Raw genomic sequence first — 21,923 nt, forward strand, 5'->3', positions numbered from 1 at the left:
TTTTTTTTTTTTTGGTACTGGGGATTGAACTTGGATACCTTGGGCTTGCAGGGCAGGGGGTACCACTTAACTAAACCCCCAGCCCAAGAGTAATTTGAGTATTGGATAGCTGATTGTTGCAAAGAGGGCCAACCTTTATTATGCTGCATTTGTGACCAGCAGAAGCAACAAATGGCAGAAAGTTTATTAAAATCTTAACTCTTTTAATGTCATTTCAAAATTTATCTTTAAATTAACAAAATTCTTATAAAATACTGACAATACATCAGACATATAATTTGTTACATATTTTTACAATGAAAGTCTGTTTGTGTTTAGCCTACTGTGTAAAATAAAGACTACAGCACTAAATTCAATTTATATTATGGTGTGGTTGCTAGTACGTTAAGTGACATTGTATTCTTATTAATTCAGGTGTACTGATTATTAATCTAATATTTTTTCCTATACAAGTATCCTTTCTATGCTGGGCATTTAGCTCAGTGGTTCTGCTGCCTGCCTCGCAAATACAAGGCTCCCCGAGTTCAATCCCTGGTAAACCCCCGCCAAAAAAGTATCTTTTCTTATTCTTTGATATGATCTTTTAAAAAGAGATACCAGTTTCAAACAAGTTATTTCTTTTTCAGAATGATTTACCTTAGACACTTGAATCGTGATTTGGTTATCTATTTGTAGCAAGTATTACTAGGCTCATCAATAATGAAAACATTAAGAAACACATGAATTTGTAGCATTTGAATTAAAAAGTGAAAATGTGTTTGCTGGTAAATCTAATCCTAAACAACTTCAGCTTTATCAACAAGAGAAACTTGAAATCTTATGATGGCCTTCATGTTTGTTTATAGGTCAAAGAAAGCGAACTGTTTTGAACTAAATTTTTCAAAATTTTTGAGTGAATTAAAGTCAAGAAGGAAAATTATTTGAAACTAATATTGTTCATAGCTAAGCCATCATTTCAGTAGTTATGATGTTTTCAAGTTGTACTTTCTAAGGTGATTAATAATATCCCTGTTTCAGCTGAAGTATGTATTTTCAGTACACTAGAGGTATTGATGTTTTTAAATGTGTGTGATAGATTATTCAGATGAGCTAATCCTAAATTTCAAATCATTTTTCATGAGCTGTCAGTTTAATAAAATAATTTTCTAAAAAAAGTTGTAATTTTATGGACATGTTTTTGTATTGCAGGCTGTAAATAGTATATAATAATAGGGTATTTATTTAACAGTTATTGAGACTACTATGTGTCTGGCAGTCTTTGACCTTAAGGAGTTTACTTTTTTGGGGGGGACCAAGGGTCAAACGTAGGACCTTGCTCTTGCGAGGCAGATGGTGGCACCACTGAGCTAAATCCCTGGCTCGGCACATTGTACTCACAACCCTGGCATCGCTCTGCATGTACTGCTGTATAAGTACCACGCGCAAACCAATTGCACCACTGGAGCTCCCCCGGCACATTGTAGATTGACTTATTTTTTATTCTTTATCTCTTCCCCCATTGACAGTACAAAATGTAAACTCCAGGGTCGGGAATTTAGCTCAGTGGTGCCACTACCTGCCTCACAAGCACAAGGTACTGAGTTCGATCCCTGGTACCAAAAACAAACAGACAAATATTCAGTGTGCCTCTTAGTAACAAGTCATTTGGAGAATATGGCAAAGAAATATGAAACAATAAACCTGACTTGTGTGGGATCCTCTAATAAGTTGATTCATGATTGAAGATCTACCACGAGTGAGAGAACAATCTATGTATGTATCTGATGGAGATTCTAGATAGAAAGAACACTAGTGGCAAAGGACCTGAGGGAGGAACATTCTTGGTGCAGTCCAGAAAGCACACCAAGGCTACTAGTGCTGGAATAGAATGTGGAGAGGGAAGAGTTGTAAAGTATCTGATTAGTAGTGGAGTCAGGTGGGCAGAAAGTGATGCCAAAATATTCAGTACCTTGTAGGCTACTGAAGAGTCAAAATTTTATCTTCAGGGGCCTGGGGGAGCCATTGTAAGACTTTGCCAAGAAAAATATAAACTACTTTGAAATTGACTAAAAATGATGAGTGAGTGCCCTGTCTATCACAACCATTGAGTCCCCCATCCCTCCCCCTTTGACAAGGTCTTGCTCTGTAGTTCAGGCTGGACTTGTCGTCATTATGTAGCCCACGTTGGCCTCAAACTCACCAGCAGTTCTATCTCATCTCCCAAGTGCTGGGATTATAGGCACGTGCTACCATGCCCAGCCTCTCATTTTCTTTGACCTATTTTTAGAATATTGTAAGTTGTAAAAAAAACTATTTAAAATGCAGTAGAATCATGAATATCGATGTAAAAGTCTTCATAAAGAAAATTGACAAAACAAATTCAGCATATTTAAGGATTATACAGTAATGCCTCAGTTCACAAGCATTCTATCTGCAGATAACTTGGTTTGCAAACAAAAATGCTTGGTAAAATTTTACTTCTTCTTACAAACTCTGCATCAAGTGAGAAACATGACCATGGCCATATTCCCCCAAATTGTAAAGTAATTAAGTTTATAAACCAAGGTACCACTGTATATACCACAATCAAGTAGAAATTTTCCCCCCTGGGATATAAGGATAGTTCACCATATAATGAAGAATGATCAATGTGGTAAAACACCACATTAACAGATTGAAAGGGGGGAAAAATATGATCATCTCAATTTATGCAGAAAAGGTACTTGACAAAATTCAACATCCTTTCATGATAAAAACACTGAACAAACTCAAAACAGAAGATAAGTACTGGGCTAGGGACATGGCCCTGTGGTGCTGTGCCTGCCCGGAAAGTGCAATGTCCTGAGTTTGATCCCTGGTACCGGGAAAAACAACACAATTACTTCAGCACAATAAAAGCTAAAAAATTGCAGTGAGTACCTTTTTCTGTGATGAAAGCCTGAATACTTCTCTCTGTGATCAGGATCAAGACAAGGATTCCTGCTTTCATCACTTCTGGAAGTTTTAGCCAGAACAATTAGGCAAGAAAAGAAGTTAAAGTCATTCAAATGGCAAAGAACGATCATGTTCATATATGATCTTGATGTAATAAACCCTAAGGATTTTACCAAAAAACTGTTAGAGCTAATGAATTTTAAAAAGTTTAGTAGATGTGGTCAACATATATAAACAATGAAAACTTTGAAAAGGAAATGATGAAAACAATTCCACTTACTACAGCATCCAAAAGAACAAAGTGGTAGCACATGCCTATAATCTCAGCATTTGGGAACCTGAGACAGGAGGATTGCTACAAGTTCGAGGCCAGCCTGGGCTAAACAGTGAGTTCAAGTCCAGCTTGAACCACATAGTGAGACCCTCTCTCAATACAAAAAAGAAGAAAGTGGAGGACTCAGACTTCCTGGTTTCAAGACTTAGTATAAAGCCACAGTAAATAAAATAGTACATGATACTGGCACGACATATCTATCTTCCAGTGAAATAGACTACAAATTCCAGAAGTAAACATATGGTTTAAAAAACAAAGGATTATTGACAAAAATGCTGTATCGGTTAGCTTTTTGTTGCTGTGATAAATATACCTGACATAAACAACTTGAAGACAGGCTTATTTTGGCCCAGAGTTTAGAGGTTTCAGTCTGTGGTTGTCTGCCTCCATTGCTGTGAGCCTGGGGCAGAGCAGAAGATGATGGCAGAAGTGTGTGGCAGAGGAAGGCTGCTTTCCCCATAGCAGCCAGCAAGAAGCTAGAGGGAATGAGCCAGAGAGGAGGGGTTGGGAAAAGGATATAGCCCCCAGGGTCATGGCTCTTTGACTAGAGCTTTACTCTGGACTAGGCTCCACCTCCTAATCCATTACCTCCCAGTGATGCCATCAGATATTGATCTCATCAATGAATTCACCCACTGATAAAGTTAGAGCCTTCATGATCCAGTCATTTTGGGGGGACTGACAAGACCATTCAATTAGGAAAGAACAGTCTTTTCAACAAATGGTGCTGGGAAGACTGTCATTGAAGATGCAAAAGGATGAAGTTGGAACCTTGCCTTCTGCCTTGTTAACAACAAATAGTTACTTAAATTCCTGCAACTAAATGGATGGGTTGCTAAATGAGGAATTGAATATTTATTGTATATTCAGAACAAAGAAATGGTCAAAGGAAACTCCCAACTTGATGACGTTGCTTTTATTTGCATAACTGTTACAGTACTGTAATGTAATGTATAATAACATAAAACTGTTGTACTGTATAGTATATTCCAAAAAAATACAGAACTGTGTAAACAAGGTATACTATACCAAAAAAAGGACATTGAGGCTCTACACAAGATGTACAGAACTGTATCCAAAAAGTGAGGTGTGTGTCTGAATGGCAGTTTGTAAGTCAATATAGTTGTTAAACGAGGAATGTTTGTATTTATAGAGTATGGGCAGATTAAGGGAAACCAGCCACTAAACTACCAACAAATGACAGGAAACTGTTAGACCTCTAGGTCTAAAATGGACAAGGAGACCGACTGCTTGAACCAGCAAGACCTCTAGTGGCTGCCTGACAGGGGCCATCAGTATGGCAACCTCACAAAGAAATGGGGCCACAGCCAACCTGGTCTGGTGCTCCATGAAGATTGCCTTGGCCTGAGTAGCGTGGAGAATGACAAGAGAATGGCTCTGTAGGGTTAGCTGGAATTGAAGAGCACTTTTAAGCTTTGTATTTAAACAGCTTTATGTTTCTGAATTTTCAGAAAGTGAAATGAAGGGCTGGGGATTTCAGTGTCACTGCACTTGTCTGGTGAGCACAAGTCCTTTGTTTAATTCCCAGAACCAAAAACAAAAACAAAAACAAAAAAAACAACCCAAAAGAAAACCAAAACCAAAAGTTAAATGAAAACATAATATTTTGATAGGAGAAAGTTATAAAAACTAAGTTTGGTAAGTTTTAATGATATTAAACATTTCTGACAGCTAAAAAAACTAAAGTGATAAAAAGTTAAACATTTTTATATCGAATGTTTTACTTTAGACTAATTGAGGTTAAAATGACTCGTTTTTCTTATTCTACTTAAATTAATTGAATATAATTTTTAAAACTTGATAGAAGTACTAGTTTATATTTGTAAGTATTTAAAAGATTTTTTTGTTCACTTTAATGCAAAATAGTTCAGTTTTAGTTCACTTCAAAATAGTTCACTTCACTTGAAATAAATGTCAAGTCAGTGTCTTGAGTGGAATCTCGTGAAGCCCTCCTAGCGATTGGGAATTCAACATTTAAAGGAACTTAAGTTTTTTGTTAGGTAGAAATTTGTTCTGTTGCTATACACTTCTGCAGTTTGATCTGAAGTCTTATTTCAGGAGTGAAGTAAGTCTATATGCCATATTTAAGACAGTTGTTCATGCTCTATTCCTTATACTACTAAACATTCATTTCTCCATACTAACTGGTCCTGGTTTCTTCACTCTTACTTACCCTACTGATTGTTATGGCTAGATGTAGGTTGTGTGAATATGGATTAAGGGTGTGCAACAACCAAATTAGTCCACTGATTGGTTTAACATAGTTTTGGATGTAGGTGACTTGAAGCTCAATCTGGGTGTGGGTGGCACCAGTCAATAGGCTTGCAGCTTGAGTGGAATAAATGCGGAATGGAAGCTCATTTCTGGTTACTTGCTGCCTCCTGCCTGCCCTACTGCGAACTGTTTCTCCTCTGCCACACTCTCTTGCTTTGGAGCCAGCAGATTATGGACTAAAACCTCTACAAACTATGAATTAAAATAAACCTGGCTTTTCCACACTTGTGGATGTTAGATATTTTGTCCCAGCAACGAGAAGGTAAGACCCTCTTCTTCAGCACTTCTCTTCCATTCCCATTTCCTGACTCATTCTTCCCTAGGTTTGGGATAACACACGTACAGAGATTTTCCTCTTGCTGCTCTGCGTGTGTGTGTGTGTGTGTGTGTGTGTGCATGCATGCTGGGAGTTAAACCTAGAGCCTCATGCTTACTAGTCTAGTCAGTGCTGCATTGCCAGCCCTTCGCTTCTATGACAGCAAATATCTCAGTTCCTTTTGGTTCTCTACTGGGCAGTTTCCTCTTGTCACATTCCTTGACTCCATAAGTGGGATGAACTCCAGATCTTTCTCCATACCTATATTTATATACTTATGAAGCATCTCTACTTAGATATATATGGGTATCCTGGTACATTCAAATCAGAGCTTAAATGCTTCTCTAAGCCTTGTGTCCTTCCTGTATTTCCTAGCTCAGAGAAAGTACTATCACTTAAACAGAAATTGGGGGGTTTTCTTGATTCCTGCACTGCTTCCCAGTCTAACGAAACATCAGGAGCTATTAACAAGTACACAGTTACCCTAATTCACCTCGCCTTTCTCCATCTCTGTTGTTCACTTTTCTAATTTGATTGACTCCCATCATTTCCTCTAAACCTCTAACAACCATTTATAAATAGGGAGTGGTGGTTGTAGTTTTTAATTTGCCTGTGAGGAAACGTGGATGCAGACATAGCTCGAACGCCTGTGTTTCATGGCATCATGCTGCCTTGCTGGCATTAGGAGATTGATAACACCTTCTGCTGGAGAAATACAGAACCATTAAAAACAAAACCCCGGGCCAGAGATTTAGCTCAGTGGTACTGTGCCTGCCTTGCAATCCAAGGTGCTGAGTTTGATTGTTGGCACCCCCCCCAAGCCCTTTACTTCAGATTCTAATGCAGTGTTTAAAGTACATTTAGATAGTATTTGTCAGTTATAGATGCATATGTATGTGTGTGGTATATGTGTGTGGGTATTTTTTAATTATCATCATTATTATTATTATTATTTTGTACTGAGGCTTGAACTTGGGACCTTGCACTTGTGGGGCAGGTGGCGGAACCACTGAGCTAAATCCCTGGCCCATGTCAGTTGTATTAGTGGTAATGTCTTTCAGGGTGTGGGGTCTCATGCCTGTAATCCAAGTACTTGGGAGGCAGAGGCAGGAGGAACACCACAATTTTGAGGGTACCTTAGGCTACATAATGAATTCAAGGCCAGCCTGAACTGTGTAGCAAGACTCTGTCTTGGGAATGGGGTGGGGGACAATTGGCTGGGCCCATTACTGTACCTTTTATTTAGAAGATTTAATAGTTTCTAGGAATTCAAAATTATAATTTGCATTGGAAAATTTAAAAATTTAAGGCTTTGACATGAGCATTTTATATGCATAATTATGCAAAACTAATATTGTTTGTAGCTGCTATTGAATTAAGTTCAGAGATTTTATGAAAGAGGATATAGAATAGTTTTTCTGCCAGTACTGATGAAGAAACATTTTGTGAATAGAATAAAACATCATAGAAATTCCAGCTGTTTTCTATAGAGATTTTTGTTTAAAAAAACAAAACAGGAAAGAAAATACTCTCACAGTTACTTTGATATATTTTATTGTATGTTATGCCTTAGCTATACTTGTGAATGTCATTACAGAATTGCCTTCACTATGGATGATTGATATCCTGAGTTTAAAAATGTACATAAGTCTTAAACAAACTGAACTTTTCTTTCACCTTCATTTTTCCATTTGAAAGATAGAGAAAATAAAAAGAAAGGAAAAAAATGGAGAAAGTCATTTCTAGAGACTATGAAGTTATTCTTTAGATCAATTTTATTGAGGGCTCAAAAGGACATTGATCTTGGGCGGGGGATTTAGCTCAGTGGTTCTGCCACCCGCCTTGCAAGGGCAAGGACCTGAGTTTGATCCCCGGTACCAAAAACAAAGAAACAACAACAAAAACCCAAAAGGACATTGATCTTTTTTAATATAAATTTTATATTATTCCATTTTTCCCCCTTAAGTTCCCTTCCATCCTCCCTATGTACGTAAGCTTTGTTTGTATTTTTTCTTCTATTTACTTTTTTCTTGTCACTTCCGTTTTTTCTCTCCTCCCTTGTTCTGCCTCATATTTGAACACTTTTTTCCCATTTCCTAACATCCATTATACATCTCAGTCATTTCCACGTTCAGTTTCTCACAACAGAGAGACAATGTGGTATTTAAACATATGTGTTCAATTTATTTCACTTAAGACTATGGTCTTGAGGTCCATCCATTTATTTTGTTTTATTTTTGGTACTGGGGATTGAACTCGGGTCCTTGTGGTTGCAAGGCAGGCCACCGAACCGCTGAGCTAAATCCCTGGCCCACAGTCCATCCATTTACCTAAGTGTCTGAAGCTTATTCATCCTTCTTTATGGCAGAATAGTACTACATCGTAAAAAAAATAATAATATTAAAAATTCACATCATCTTTATCCACTCCTCAATTAATGGGCATGTGGGCATGTGGGCTGTTTCCAAGATTGAGGTATTACAAATTGTGCTTCTATAAACATTGCTGTGCATATAACACTGTGGTATGATGTTTTTAATTGTTTTGGGAAGATACCAAGAGGAATAGCTGAGCCAAGAGGAACCCTCTAGTTTTAGTTCTTCGAGGAATCTCTACACTGATTTCCACAGTGGTTACACCAGTCTACACTCCCACCAGCAGTAGAGAAGGGTTCTTTTTTCCCTGCATTCCTTCCAGCGTTTGTTGGTTTCTTGATAGCAGCCATTCTTTCTAAAGTGAGATGGAATTTCAGCATTGTTTTAATTTGTATCTCTTTAATGACCAGTGATGCTGAACATTTTTTCATATATTTGCTTGCTAGTTCTAATTCTTCATATTTCAGATGTCCAATTTTTGTATTGGGTCTTTAAATTGGAGGGTAATTTTTATGAGTTCTTTATATATTCTGGATAATAGTCCTTTGAATAGCTGGTGAAAATTTTTTTGTCTCTTTACTCCGTTGGTGATTTCTCTTGCTGTGCAAAAGCTTTTAAATAAGATGAGGTCGTAGTTGTTGATTCTTTGTAGTATTTCTCATGCAGTCTGGGTTATTTCTCACGAAGTCTTTGCCTACACCTAAGGACATTGATTTTGCACTCTCTGAAATTGTTCTACTTGATTATAGCTGCCTTCTAGTATTTGGGAAGTAGAAAAAAAATAGCATAAACCTCTTTTTGTTCCACCGACCTTCCCTCTCCCTACTCTCTCTCCAGAGGCTATGCAGTTCATGCTGGCCTTGAACCTGCTATAAGTGCTTAGGCTGGTGTCCAACTTGCTGTGATCCTCTTGCCTCAGCCTCCGTGAGTATTGGGTTTCCATGCATGTGCCATGATGCCCAGCAACGCCTTTCATTAGTGTTTTGTTTGTTTTGGTGATACTGAGGATTGAACCCAGGGCCTCACTAATGCTCGTTAAGTAATCTACCACTGAGCTGCATCCCCAGTCCTTTTTATTTATTTTAACTAATTAATGTTTATTTACATATATTTATTTTTATTTTGTAACAGGGTCTCATCAAGTTGCTCAGCCTGGCCTCAAATTTGGAATCTTCCTGTCTCAGTATCCATAGTCGCTGAGATCACAAATGTGCGCCACCATTCTGTGCTTGTTAGTGTTATTTTTAGTGTGTTGATAGTTTTTCCCCCCTTAACTACGTGCTATATGTCATTGATTCGAAGATAATATCCCCCAACTCTATTCACCAAAAATTTCATGGCATATTTTGGGCCTTTTTTTTTTTTTTCAGTATGAAATACTGGTCCTAATATCAATCATGTTTCAGTTTTGATAAAAAAGTAAATCTGTTTCAAAATAATAATAGTAACCATATAGTGGCCTTCATGTCTGAAGATCACTTTTTTATTACCCCCCCCATATACTTTTTTTTTTTTCCTTTTTGGTACTCGGGATCGAACTTGGTATTTTATGGGACAGACGATGGAACCACTGAGCTAAATCCCTGGCCCTACCCACCCCTCATTTTCTTAAAATATAATCCAAAACTAGAAACGCAAAAAATACTTCTGATACTTAAAGTCACTGGTACAGAAGTTAGGAAGTGAAGGCTAACTGCTTTGCATGTAGGACCTTATTTTGTACCTTGTTAAGAATGTCTGATTATAGAGTCCACAAGAATTCAAAATAATAAACTAAAATAATAGTTGATATACGTGTTTATTACATGGCAGTCCTGCTGTCATACCTGCGTTGCTCTCAACTGAGGATGAGGGTCACCCATAAACAAAGAATTATTAAACTGTTTTTATTTTTATTTTTTTGGTACCGGGGATTGAACTCGGCTCCTTGTGCTTGCAAGGCAGGCCACCGAACTGCTGAGCTAAATCCCCAGCCCTTACTAAACTGTTTTTAAAAGGGGACACAAAACCCAGAAATGGCACTTGGAGTGGTTTCAGGAGGTGCGAGAACCCTAACACTTACAGCCATGTCCCCATCCCCACCTGTTACAGCTCAGAAGGGGTTCTTCATCAAATGCAATCTGTCTGATCCCACTGGCCCATCCTTCAAGGCACAAAATAGATTGTATTCTTTTCATTTAGATTGGGGATCACTTGTTCTTGACTAAATTTTCCCTTCTTACGACTCAGTGAAGTTGCTAGAACATACTGTGCCCTAACCACATCAGGTGGGAAAAAAAGTGATAGTCACATGTCACACGTCTAACAGAATTTGGTTCTCTGATCCCACTGGTCTCTAAACTTTGATGATTCTCCCCATGTAACTGAATAGCACCTGTTTGCCATTTTTAGGCCAGTGGGTGGGTGATCTGGGCTTAAGTGGTAGGGATGTGTTACAGTGGGAAGAAGAAGGGGAGAAAAACTTAGGAACATGCTGTGATATTGGAGAACGCCTGTAAAAATTCTCAGTGGACAGTTGTGCACAAGGTTCCCAACTGCATTATTTTTTTAATTAAAAAAACTTTATTATACAGTAAAGAATACAAAAATACTTGAATCATCCTTTAAAGATTCACAGGTTGACAGACCATCCATTACAGTCCAACTAAAGAAAAAAAAGGATAAACAAGAAACCACAGTTCAGACATAGTAGACTTAAAAGCTCAAGAGTTTGCTGACAGAAGCATAATGCCTAGATCCCACCCCCCAACAACTGCATTATTTTTGTTTGGGAAAAACCCAGGTTGTGCAACTTTGTATTAGGTAGCTTTTTGGAACATTGCCTGACAACGTGAATTCTGTTCATAACTTCTGCAGGCTTTAGGCATTGTTAGCCTGAGAATAATAGATGGTAAATTCTACATACTGGCAGATTTCAACATTTATTAATTAGATTAATTAGGTATCGAAATCTCCGGGCAATTTTCTTGGCCACTGTGTTGTTTGCACTCTGCCGCAGCCTGTTTTATTTTTGTTTTTGTTTTGTTTTGTTTTTGGTATGGGGAATCAAACTCAGAACCTTGTGCTTGTGAGGCAGACCCAGGCGCCACTAGCTAAATCCCTGCCCTGACCCAGCCTCTTTTGTAGTCTGCTTTTGAGCTCTACATAGACATTTACATCTTTTCTTTCTGAAGAAACCCTTAATAGGGTCAGGGATTTAGCTCAGTGGCACTGTGCCTGCCTGGGAAGCACAAGGTTCTGAGTTTGATACCCAGTACCAAACAAAACAACCCTTACTATTGATTTGTATATTTTCTAATTTGTTTTGGAAGTAATTCACACTCTTGTGTGAAAATATAAAAAGAAAGAAATGCTTTTCATTCTACCAACAAATGAACCAATGTTACTATTTTAGTGTATGTTAGTTTAGTCTTTGTTTATGTATTGGCATTGGGAAGAGAAAAGTATAAATTAACCACATACATTTGTCAAAAGTAGTAATGCTGAAATAAGAACCAAGATATATTATGTACAGGTATAGATTCTCAGTGATGAATGTGATCGTAAAGTATACCTGAATATACCAATAAACTCAATAAAAATTTTTTAAAAAGAGAAATTAACACTGGTGCAGTGCTAATGACCAAACTACAGACTGTACTATTTGAATTTCACCAGTGTTTTCCACTAATGTCACTTTCAGTTTCAGTATCCAACCTAAGACACTATATTTAATGTTTTGTTGTAATGACAGTTTTTGTCCTTTTTCTCAACTTAACTCAAGGGAATACAGCTATGGTAGAATGTTTGCCTAGCATGTTTGGGTCCAACATAAGTTCAGAATTAAAATGACTTAAATTTATAGCTTTGTTGCTGGATTTGGTGGGGCATGCAAGTTTGAGGCCAACCTGAAACTATGTAAGGAGACCCTGTCTCCCCCCCACAAAAAAAGCTTTGTTTTAAAGAACAAACCCACAAGCCCAGTGCTTTTTAGTAACTCTTAGGTGTGTCATACTAAAGAAAATATTGACTCCTACTGTTGATTAGTTCAATAACACTTCTTTTAAAATGCAAGTGTATTATTGGGAAAAACTGGGTTGCTTTTGTTTATTCAGTGACTTTTTTTTTTACAAGAAGAATATAGCATTTATTTGGAAATAGAGTTCATTTAGATTTAACTGTTTTTTGGTAAATGGTGATTGGGTCACAGATTTAGTATGATGTGTGGCTTTTCATAAATATTCATTATGCAGTAGGTCAGTCCTTCCTTACTAGTGTCCGTTAGTAAATTACAAATGAGAGCTTTGTTATCAGAAGTAAGCATTTATTTGTTAATTTGGTACAGTTGTAAAAATTAGTACAGAGACAACCTTGGTACTTGTTAATTGGTTCTGGAAGACACCACTACCAAAAATGACGAGTACTGTACCAGACAGATTACTTTAACTGGAAAGGGAAGCAAGTCATAAGTCAGTCAACACTGACAAGTTCTACCTTGTGCGTTGAGTACCAAAGGACGAGTAGTTGGACAAATTCTTCTGTATCAAGTACCAAAGTTGATGTGTTGCAAAGCACTTAAGTCCCACCATGTGACTATATATGAAATCCGCGCAGACATAGGATTTTGGTGTGTGATGTTTATAGACAATTGGATTCACGTCTATAACATCCCCTTTATTAATTCAGAAGTTGACAGTTAATGATACATTCTTTCTGGAGAATGCCTGCTCTCTTATGTGTACATTTCAATCATATTTCTTTTTTCTGTGTTGCATTCTAATTGAGAGCCACATGATCCCTCATATAGAAGTTCTTTTTCATGTTGCTGGAGGACAGTATATTTGATTCTGCCATAAATGTCTTTATATTGTGGCATAAAGCACTAAACTAAGAGCTACTTTGAAGGTCCAAAGGCTGATTATTTTTTCCTGTGATTGAAAGTGCTGGAATTGTTACCCTTGGTACTGAGTAGTACATTATTGAATTAGCTAAGGCAGAGTGACTTAACTGCTGGTTTTGCACATGTCTTAAGCCAGAGATTATAGATGCTCAGATTTAATTGTGTAAATTTCGTCACTAGTGTGTCTGGATATAAGTATTCTCCTGTGTTAAGTATGAATGAAGATTGAATTATGACTAACATTATTAAAGGTGGAGAGTATGATTTATATCATTACATTTTAGCTTTTTCTTTTGTTTTCAGCAAGCCATTTTAGTAAAAACATTTTCTAAGTATTTGCTAAATACCCATAGATATTGAAATCTATATTTGTGTATGTGTATACATACACATATAGAAATAATGTATATATTTTGTATGTCTGTTCCTAAAAACCAAAATACATAATTAAAAATAACGTCAGAGCCATTGTGAAATATGAGGTTAAGATAGATGGCTTTTCTAGGTCTGGAACAGGAGGTGGGGATCTGGTCATTGACCTGTGGTGATATTCATTAGAAGTCTTAACAGTTGCAGAAGAAATGTTTATGTTTGTAGATGGTTGCTGTGTCTTAAAGGTTACACCTTGAGCACCACAGACAGTAAAAGTATTTTGATAGCGCATCAATGGTGTTTTAGATTGTAAGGGAAAATGTGCACTGCACTTAGTACAGACTTGACTGTTGATGTAACGGCCGTGTGACTTCTTTCCCACTCATCTTGTGAGGTTTTCCCATGCATAACCTACATTCCAGCTCTAGGCTTGTGTGCTTTTGCATGCATTCTTGTCATAATTGTTCCTTCTCTAGCTCATTTTCAACTATCTTTCAGGGCTCAGCTTAGGTACCACCTTTCCCAGAAAGCTTTCCTTGACACTTCTATTTTCCCTTCTACTCTGAGTTAAATGTTCTCATAGCACTGGCAAATGGCTCGGTGACTCTGCCACCGTTCAGCCACCTTGTGGAATCAGGGAATGTGTCTTATATTTTTGTATCTTTATATATAGCCTGAAGCTTAGTGCCTGACAGAGTAGAAAATAAGTGCTAATGCTTCATTTTGCAGATGAAGAATTGAATGCATTTTTAAATTCCCTCCTTAATATTGGTAGTCTGAAAATTATTTTTTACCTACTTTTGTTGGTTAATAATTTGTAATTCTGGGACTGGGGATTTAGCTCAGTGGTTCCATTGCCTGACTTGTAAGCTCAAGGTCTTGAGTTCCATCCCCGGTATTTAAAAAAAAAAAAAAAAAAGATCGAGCCGGGCGTGGTGGTGCGCTTGTAATCCCAGCACTTGGGAGGCTGAGGCAGGAAGATCTCCATCTTCTGTGAGTTCGACACCAGCCTGGGCTACATAGTGAGTTCTAGTCTCAACTACATAGTGCTATATACCTGTCTCAAAAAACAACAACAAAAAAAAATCATAATTCAAGCCATTATGTTTGAAATAAATACTACTTTAATATTTTAGATTTATCCATTGAAAAACAAGTTGATGGCTTTTTAAATATTCATAAATGTGGGCTTAATCTTTCTTGATCACTCTGGTTTTACATTTTCTTAGAGAAAATAGAATCTGATTTAAGAAATTTGGATTAGGCATAGTTTTCAAAAAATAAATTACCAAATATTGAAGTGATTTATAAATAATTAATTTCAAGCATTAAAACGGGTGGGAAAGTGGAGGGTATGAATTGTGAGGTGGTTCACTAATACTGCCTCAAAATAAAAGAGATCTATTTAGAATATGAAACTGTGTTCAGAGACAACTATATTTACAGATACATGCTTAAAGACACTCATGTACTTTTGTAGTTCTGTATGCATTTATATATTTTAAAATTTCAGCTCACATGGAAATAGTGTTACAGGTGTCCTTGCTTTTTATATAACAGCTCTGGTTTTGGTAACTAGAAGAATATATTAAGAATCTCCTTTTCTTGACTTTTAAAAAACTCCTCTTCCTCAGAATGATATCAATAATAGAAAGTCCTGATCATTTTTAAAAATAAGCAGAAAACTGGTGTTCATAAATAAAAAAGACCTACCCAGTGATTTTTTTTTTTAAGCCAGGCAGAACACTGACACAAAACTAACAGTTTTTGAGTGCCATTCTCTTGATTATTTTAATGTAATCCAACATGGCAGTTAGCTGTGCCCAAAATTTAGTTATATGTCTGTGCTTCTCACTATAGATATTCTGCCCTGGCTATATTTGAACAGAACAACTGTAGAATAAGCCAAATTCACCCCCAGAGCTAGTGAACTGAAAAGAGCAAATATACCTTTCTAAGCACCAAATATGTAATCACACTTGTGAATAGAGTTTACTGTTCTCTTTGCTTGTCATTCTGCAGGAATACAGGACAAATTTAGGACAGCTTTACTGAAGGTATTAATGTTAACAGATGTTATAAGGACGGTGCTTAATTTCTAAGCTGCTTACAGTGTAAAAATCTCTTTTGTAATATAAAAGCAGGACTTTACCTGGAGTGGTGATACAGTAGTGCTTTATTTTTTATCGGGGATCAAACTCTGCTGCTTGTGTTTGCAAGGCAGACAGCGGAATGCTTTATCTTTTAAAACACTAGGGGCCAGTGATATAGTTCAGTGGTACTGTGTCTGCCTGGCAAGCACAAGATCCTGAGTTCGATCCCTGGTACTAGGGAGGAAAAAACCAAAAACCTACACTGAATGCTTTTCTTTTCTTTTCTTTTCTTTTCTTTTCTTTTCTTTCTTTTTTGGTACCGGGGATTGAACTCGGGTCCTTGCGCTTGCAAGGCAGGCCACTGAACCGCTGAGCTAAATCCTCGGCCCTCTTTTCTTTCTTTTTGAGACAAGGTCTTGCTGTGTAGCCCAGGCTGACCCCAATTTGTGTGTGTTTGTGTGTTTGTGTACCAGGGATCGAACTTGGGATCTTGTACTTGTGAGGCAGGTGGTAGAACCACTGAGCTAAATCCATAGCCCTGGCTCCAAACTTTTGACAGTCCACCTGCCTCAGCCTCCAGAATGCTGGTATTACAGGCATGTGCCACCACACTCAGTGGAAACACTATGTGCTTTCTTTAAGTGTCTATATCTAGAATTTATTTGGTTTTCGCAGTAATTGTGTGAAGTGGGTGTTCGGATCATATACAAGAGGAAATTTAGGCACAGAAAACTTGACTTGTTGTCAAAAGCATACAGCATTATTTTATGATAGATTATGTTATTTCAATAGCTAACACTTTCTGAGTGCTATGCTAGGCACTGTTTTAAGGGTTTTACTTTCATTAATAACAACTAGGACTTTGTGAAGTCAAATTAGGGTTTAATTTTGATTATTCCTTTGTGATTGCCTTTGGAAAACTAACTTTTTAACTGTTTAAGGCTTTGGCTTGTTCATTTATAGCATGAAAATAAGGGTAGTAGGTATCTCAGAGTAGAGTATTTCTTTGGATTAAACGACAACACAAATGATTGTATATCCAACAGATAGTCAAGGAGCTTTAAAGTCAGTTGCTATAAAAAATAGAGTGGTAATAGATACTATAGTTTCCTAGCTTCATGATAATTTTATTGGTAAAATCATGGCAGGCTTTTTGAGTAGGCATTATACTTGATGCTGTTAAACATACTCATTTTATGGGAAAACATCTGTTACATAACATCAAGTTTATATAGTGAAACTTCATTTGTCGAACTCAGTTCATCCTGAATTTGTATTCAAATATCGAAAAGTTCAAAACTGAACGTGTTTTTCTCATAAGAAATAAACAATTGGTTCTGAGGCCCCAAAATTACATAAGCATTATATGTTGTCTGGGTGATAGCGGCCTTTAGACTGAAGCACCCCTTTGTGTTTGCAGCAAGATGTGATGCCCGACTCACTCTCAGCCCATAAAGGTGTTTTTTGGTTGTTGTGTTCTTTTTGTACTGGGGATTGAACTCAGGACCTTGCGCTTGCTTACAAGGCAGTCAGTGGAATCACTAAGCTAAATTCCCAGCCCGAATGTTTCCTTTTAAATGAGGCACAAGTCTTTTTTAATTCCCAATGCAGTTGACATGCTGGACATTTGAACTGAAAAACCCATAAAAATGAGAAGTCCATAATACTTTAGCATGTTAATAATCAAAGTAATTAAACAATAAACTGAATAAATACTAACTTCTAAAAAGTCAGAGTGTTTTCCAGAAATTCAAATGGGGATTTTCTAATATTTTCAAGAGCTTTATAGTTTGATGTACCAATTTTTTAATATGTTTAACTTCAACTCAAAACTTGACTTTTCCTTGATTTTGAGTTTAAAAATGGATTGATCTCATTTTTCTTAATCTTATTTACTCTCGCTAAACTCATTTCTGGATGGGTATGGGAGAATACACATAAGTAGAATGAAGAAAGGGAGATTTTCCTGTTTAACTGGCTAAAAGCTTTTAGAAAGGAGAGGTGCACAAGGATCACATGGTAGATTTAACAAGCAGTATATATGTTTGAACCTCTGGTGAATAGGGAAGGGAATACTACAGAAGAGGTACTGGGTTGCTCCTGCTCCCTATGTTAAAAGTGTATATAGGAGCAATTCACAAGGAGTGTAAGCAAGCACGTGGCATGCTTATTTTATATATAGGGTATTTGAAGTCCAGAGCTAAAATTGTTCACTGTGGCTGGGCTTGGTGGCACATTTCTGTAATCCTAGCACTTGGGAGGCTGAAGCAAGATGATTGCTGTGAGTTTGAGGTTAGCTGGTGCTACATAGTGAGTTGAAGACCAGCATGAACTATAAAATACATAGCAAGACCCTGTCTCAAAAAACCAAAAAATAAGTAAATAAAGTATTCACTATGCATGGGTACCTGGTAGTGGAAGTATCATTTTGGGTATCAGCCATATTTGTTAGACTAATTCATATGTGGATTGAAGTGAGATTCTTCCTTTAACTCTTCACACAATGCCTGATGCAACTTAGGTGTTCAGTAAATACAGTATTAGTGCCCCTGTTAGAATGAGTTTGAATTTTTCTCTGTGGTGAAGGCTGAACTTGTTGACCAGAAATTTTCCAAAAAATATATTGTAACTTTGGACTTAATGTGTCTCTGTAATGTCACTGTCCTGTGACTTCTTTGGCAGGCTTAGTCTGTTTTCTGATTAAATGACTTCTCTGAACTGGTTCTGAGGGGTCTTGTGAAATAGGAAGATACACAGTATAGATTTTAGAGAGTCAGCTCTTCTGGATGAATGATGGTGAGTGAGGTTTAGAAGAAGTCACTGGGGGTGGAGAATTAGTGTGCCACTGGCTAAAATGGGGCTTTGGAGCTGAAATGGAATCTTGAAGGTGGTTTAGACTAACCTCTCATTTTATGGCTCAGGAGATAAGTATAGAGAAGTGAATTGTCCCATGTCATAGCTGTAGTGGGAGGGCAGAGACATCATAGAATTTAAAGCTACAGCATTTTTACTTTTTGTTTTGAAAAGGAATGGTAACGTGTATAACATTAATTTGAAAAAAATTCTTTTATTAAATGTTTAATGAATTTTTTAGACTTTTGAGTTTCTTTAGGTTAACTGAGCTACAGTGCTATTAGAATTCTCATAAGGAACACCCTCCCAACCGGGGATGGAACTCAAGACCTTGCGCTTGCAAGGCAGATGCATTGCAAATGAACTAAATCCCTGGCCCCTAGGAAAATTACTTTAAAAGAAATAAGTTCTTAACTGTATTCTACTATTTCTAGGTTAACTCGGCAAATAAAGAAAACATGGTACTTTGAAATATGATTAAACTCCTGATGCAGCAGCAGAGGCTAAGAATATTAATGGCTATATGTAGGTAAGTTGAAATTTACCTTAAAAAATAAAAGAACCAAGTGTGGGGATCATGAGTACTGGTTGTAAGTATTGTTAACTCTAGTAACTCCATATGTGTTAAGTTTCTCCAGTTTAGCAGGTAGAGTGTTTCCTTTGTGGAATTCCTGAAAGTTACAGTTTCTTGTCTCTGACCTTTAGATGTGTGGTTGTCCGGGTTACTACTACTCACGGTGGGTTGTTTTGGTGAACCTGTTTGCTCTTTTCCTGTGTGACCTTTCAGTTACTATGGTAAACCCATCCCATAATAGTTTGTGGTTTTTTGCTTTAAAAGGCCGGTGCTTGCCGGCAATAAACGCCGCCTTGATCAGACTCTTGTCTTGGCGTCCTTCCTTTCTCTCTGCCCCATCTCCACCCCGCTGCTCTTTCAGGTTTGAGACACTGCTGGACAGTGCTCTGCGTCGCAGGCTCGCGACAACCAAGTAAGTCTGCAACTAGAGAATTCAAAAATTTTTTGAATGCAACCATTTTCCCTCTTGGTTTGCTGACTTTCCTATCCCCAAAGAACAAGGTTTCTTTGTTTTTTGGTACCAGAGATCAAATCAAGTCCCTGGCCTTGCAAGGTAGACAGCGGCACCACTGAGCTAAATCCCCAGCCCTATTCCCCAAAGAATAGGGACAAAAGAATTAAACTAAGACAATGTTTACTAATTTAAAGTATTCATCATGCTTGTTATAATATTGATTTTCCCAGGTAGAAGTTACCTTTGTTTTTGAATGTACCCTGGCTGCTCTCTTGAGGGAGTATAATAAGACCATTTTTTGTTTTTGCTGACTTATAGGCTTGGAAAGGAGAATATGCTGATGAGATCACACGGTTTTTCATGGAATATTTACAATACTAGTGTATATTATTATGTCACACATAACTCAGATGTGGTTTCCAAATATTAATGTGGTCATCATAATTCAGACTGTCTAGTATCTAATCTTTCCTTTTGCCCCTAGGAGTTTGTGGTTCAGGAAGAGTGGATGAAAATTCCACATTAAAAAAGTCGCTTTCCAGAAGTTGGAAAATGGAGTAGTACAACTGTTTGTGTTCTAGCATTTTAGTCCTTCGTTCATGCAAAACCTATAAACCTGTTCTTTTCTTTCTTTCTTTTTTTTTGGGGGGGGGTCTTCATTTACTTTTCTTTTATTAGCCCTATTCTTTCTCTGCCTCTTTCCTCCTCAGGTCTGATGGTCCATCACTTCAGACTCCTGCGTGGCCCACAGTGTTTAATTTTGTTGCCATCTACCCGCTGACCGTGAGTCAGTTGAACCACCTACCCTCTGGACTGCTTAGCTCAGCTAGCAAACTGCATCTTCTGCTGAGCTCTCTCATTCCAGTAGACTTGTCCTGCTTGCTTGTCTTACATAGCTCCTTGATAAATAATCCTACCAGTTTCCTCAAATCCTTCATTCCACAAGTGTTGCCTTCTATTTTACCTGGGAAAATTATTTAGGACCATAGAAATTACCTACTTCAGCTTGTCTCTGTACGCATCCTTCTTTCCTCTTTCTTTTCCTTAGAGGATGAGGCATTCCTCTAGCTCTGGGTAGACCTCTCAGTCAGGGCCCTGGAACTCATCTTTCGTTTTCTCCCACATCTTGATCCACCACTTAACTCTTCTCTTTCCTTTGCTTTTTTCTACATTTCTAACCTTTTCTGACCTACTGATGATAATTTATATAATCTTAAAACAGTAAATAACTCAAACACATATTTTCTTTTGAACTTGCACCTATCCAAACTCTAGCACTTAACTATTTTCTCAGTTTTTGAAAGAACAGTTTCCATCCTCTGAGGACAGCTTCCTCACCTTCTAGGTGCTCTCTGCAGTTTGGCATCCATCTCTTCCAGTCTACCTGGATGGTGCCCTCCTGAATGATGTTCTCTTTAGTTTGTACTGTTCTGATCTCTTTTTTATCTCCTTCGTTGGCTTCCATCAACTCCTGTACTCGAGCTCATTTGTATTTCCTCAGAATTTCAGCCACAGACCTGTTTTCATAGTGTCCTTGAGCAGTGCCTTTTCTTTCATAGTTGCTCTTTCTTTCTTTTCTATGAAACTCATACTTTGCATACTTAAGTCTTCTTTGCTTTTTTTTTTTTTTTTTTTTTTTTTTTTTTTTTTTTTTTTTTTTTTGGTACTAGGAATCGATCTTGGGACCTTGTGCGAGGCAGGTGGCGGAACCACTAAGCTAAATCCCCAGACCCAACTCTTCTTTGATTACCTCTACCTGATGGGTTGTTAGGAATCTCAGCTTAGCACATCTAAAACTAAGTGAACCATGGTCACTTCCACTTGAAGACTACCAGTATCTCAGGTCAGGGAAACAGCATCCTTCATTTGCCACACCAGAAAAAGTCTCTTCCTTCCATTATATCAAGCCACCCACTTCAGGCTGCTTTTTTAAAATAGCTCTTAAATTTATCCCTTTTTCATTTCTACTATTGTTTCTCTGGGGTTCAACTTTATCGTTTTTTTTTGGCTAGTTTCTAACTGATTTCCTTTCCTCTGAGCTGAACGCCTTACTTAAATATATCCCATAGGTAGATGATTTTTTGGTACTGGAGATCAAACTTGGGTCCTTGCGCTTGCGAGGCAGGCAGCAGCACCACTGAGCTAAATCCCCAGCCCCAGTAGATGAATTTTAAATGCACATCTGACCACCTCAGTTTCCTACTTAAAATAGATCACTGGCTTCCCACATGTAAGATAAAATCCTTTCTTCTTGGCATGGCATATATTGCTTTTTTGTCACATATTAGATGCTTCATTAATTATTGTACTGAACAAACATTCAGTGTTGATTTAGTCCCCACATAGGTCTCTCCACACCCACATGTCCCTGCCAACCACCCACATGGGAAGTTCTGCTGTAACAGATCATCTGTGAAGGTAGCAAGTAGAAAGATGATTTTTCTTTTTTTCCCTCCTTTGAACCC

At 37.5% G+C, this 21,923-nt stretch overlaps 1 protein-coding gene across 3 annotated transcripts in view; it reads left to right on the forward strand.

The window, feature by feature from the left end:
• Nucleotides 1–21,923, forward strand: part of Frs2 (fibroblast growth factor receptor substrate 2) — a 45,336-nt gene that overhangs the window by 9,411 nt on the left and 14,002 nt on the right. Inside the window, exons 1-3 of one of the 3 annotated variants that reach the window (XM_019210650.2) lie at nucleotides 9,141–9,157; nucleotides 18,865–18,959; nucleotides 19,366–19,416. In XM_019210650.2, the coding sequence (XP_019066195.1) occupies nucleotide 19,416 (1 nt within the window). In that variant the 5' untranslated portion in view covers nucleotides 9,141–9,157; nucleotides 18,865–18,959; nucleotides 19,366–19,415. Of the gene's footprint in view, nucleotides 1–9,140; nucleotides 9,158–18,864; nucleotides 18,960–19,365; nucleotides 19,417–21,923 lie in introns of those variants that run through there. The other 2 variants (XM_033763772.1, XM_033763773.1) reach the window with 2 other exon arrangements.

Source organism: Fukomys damarensis, unplaced genomic scaffold, assembly GCF_012274545.1.
Source record: "Fukomys damarensis isolate Sample0158 unplaced genomic scaffold, DMR_v1.0_HiC HiC_scaffold_15, whole genome shotgun sequence".
Taxonomy (NCBI): Eukaryota; Metazoa; Chordata; class Mammalia; order Rodentia; family Bathyergidae; genus Fukomys; species Fukomys damarensis.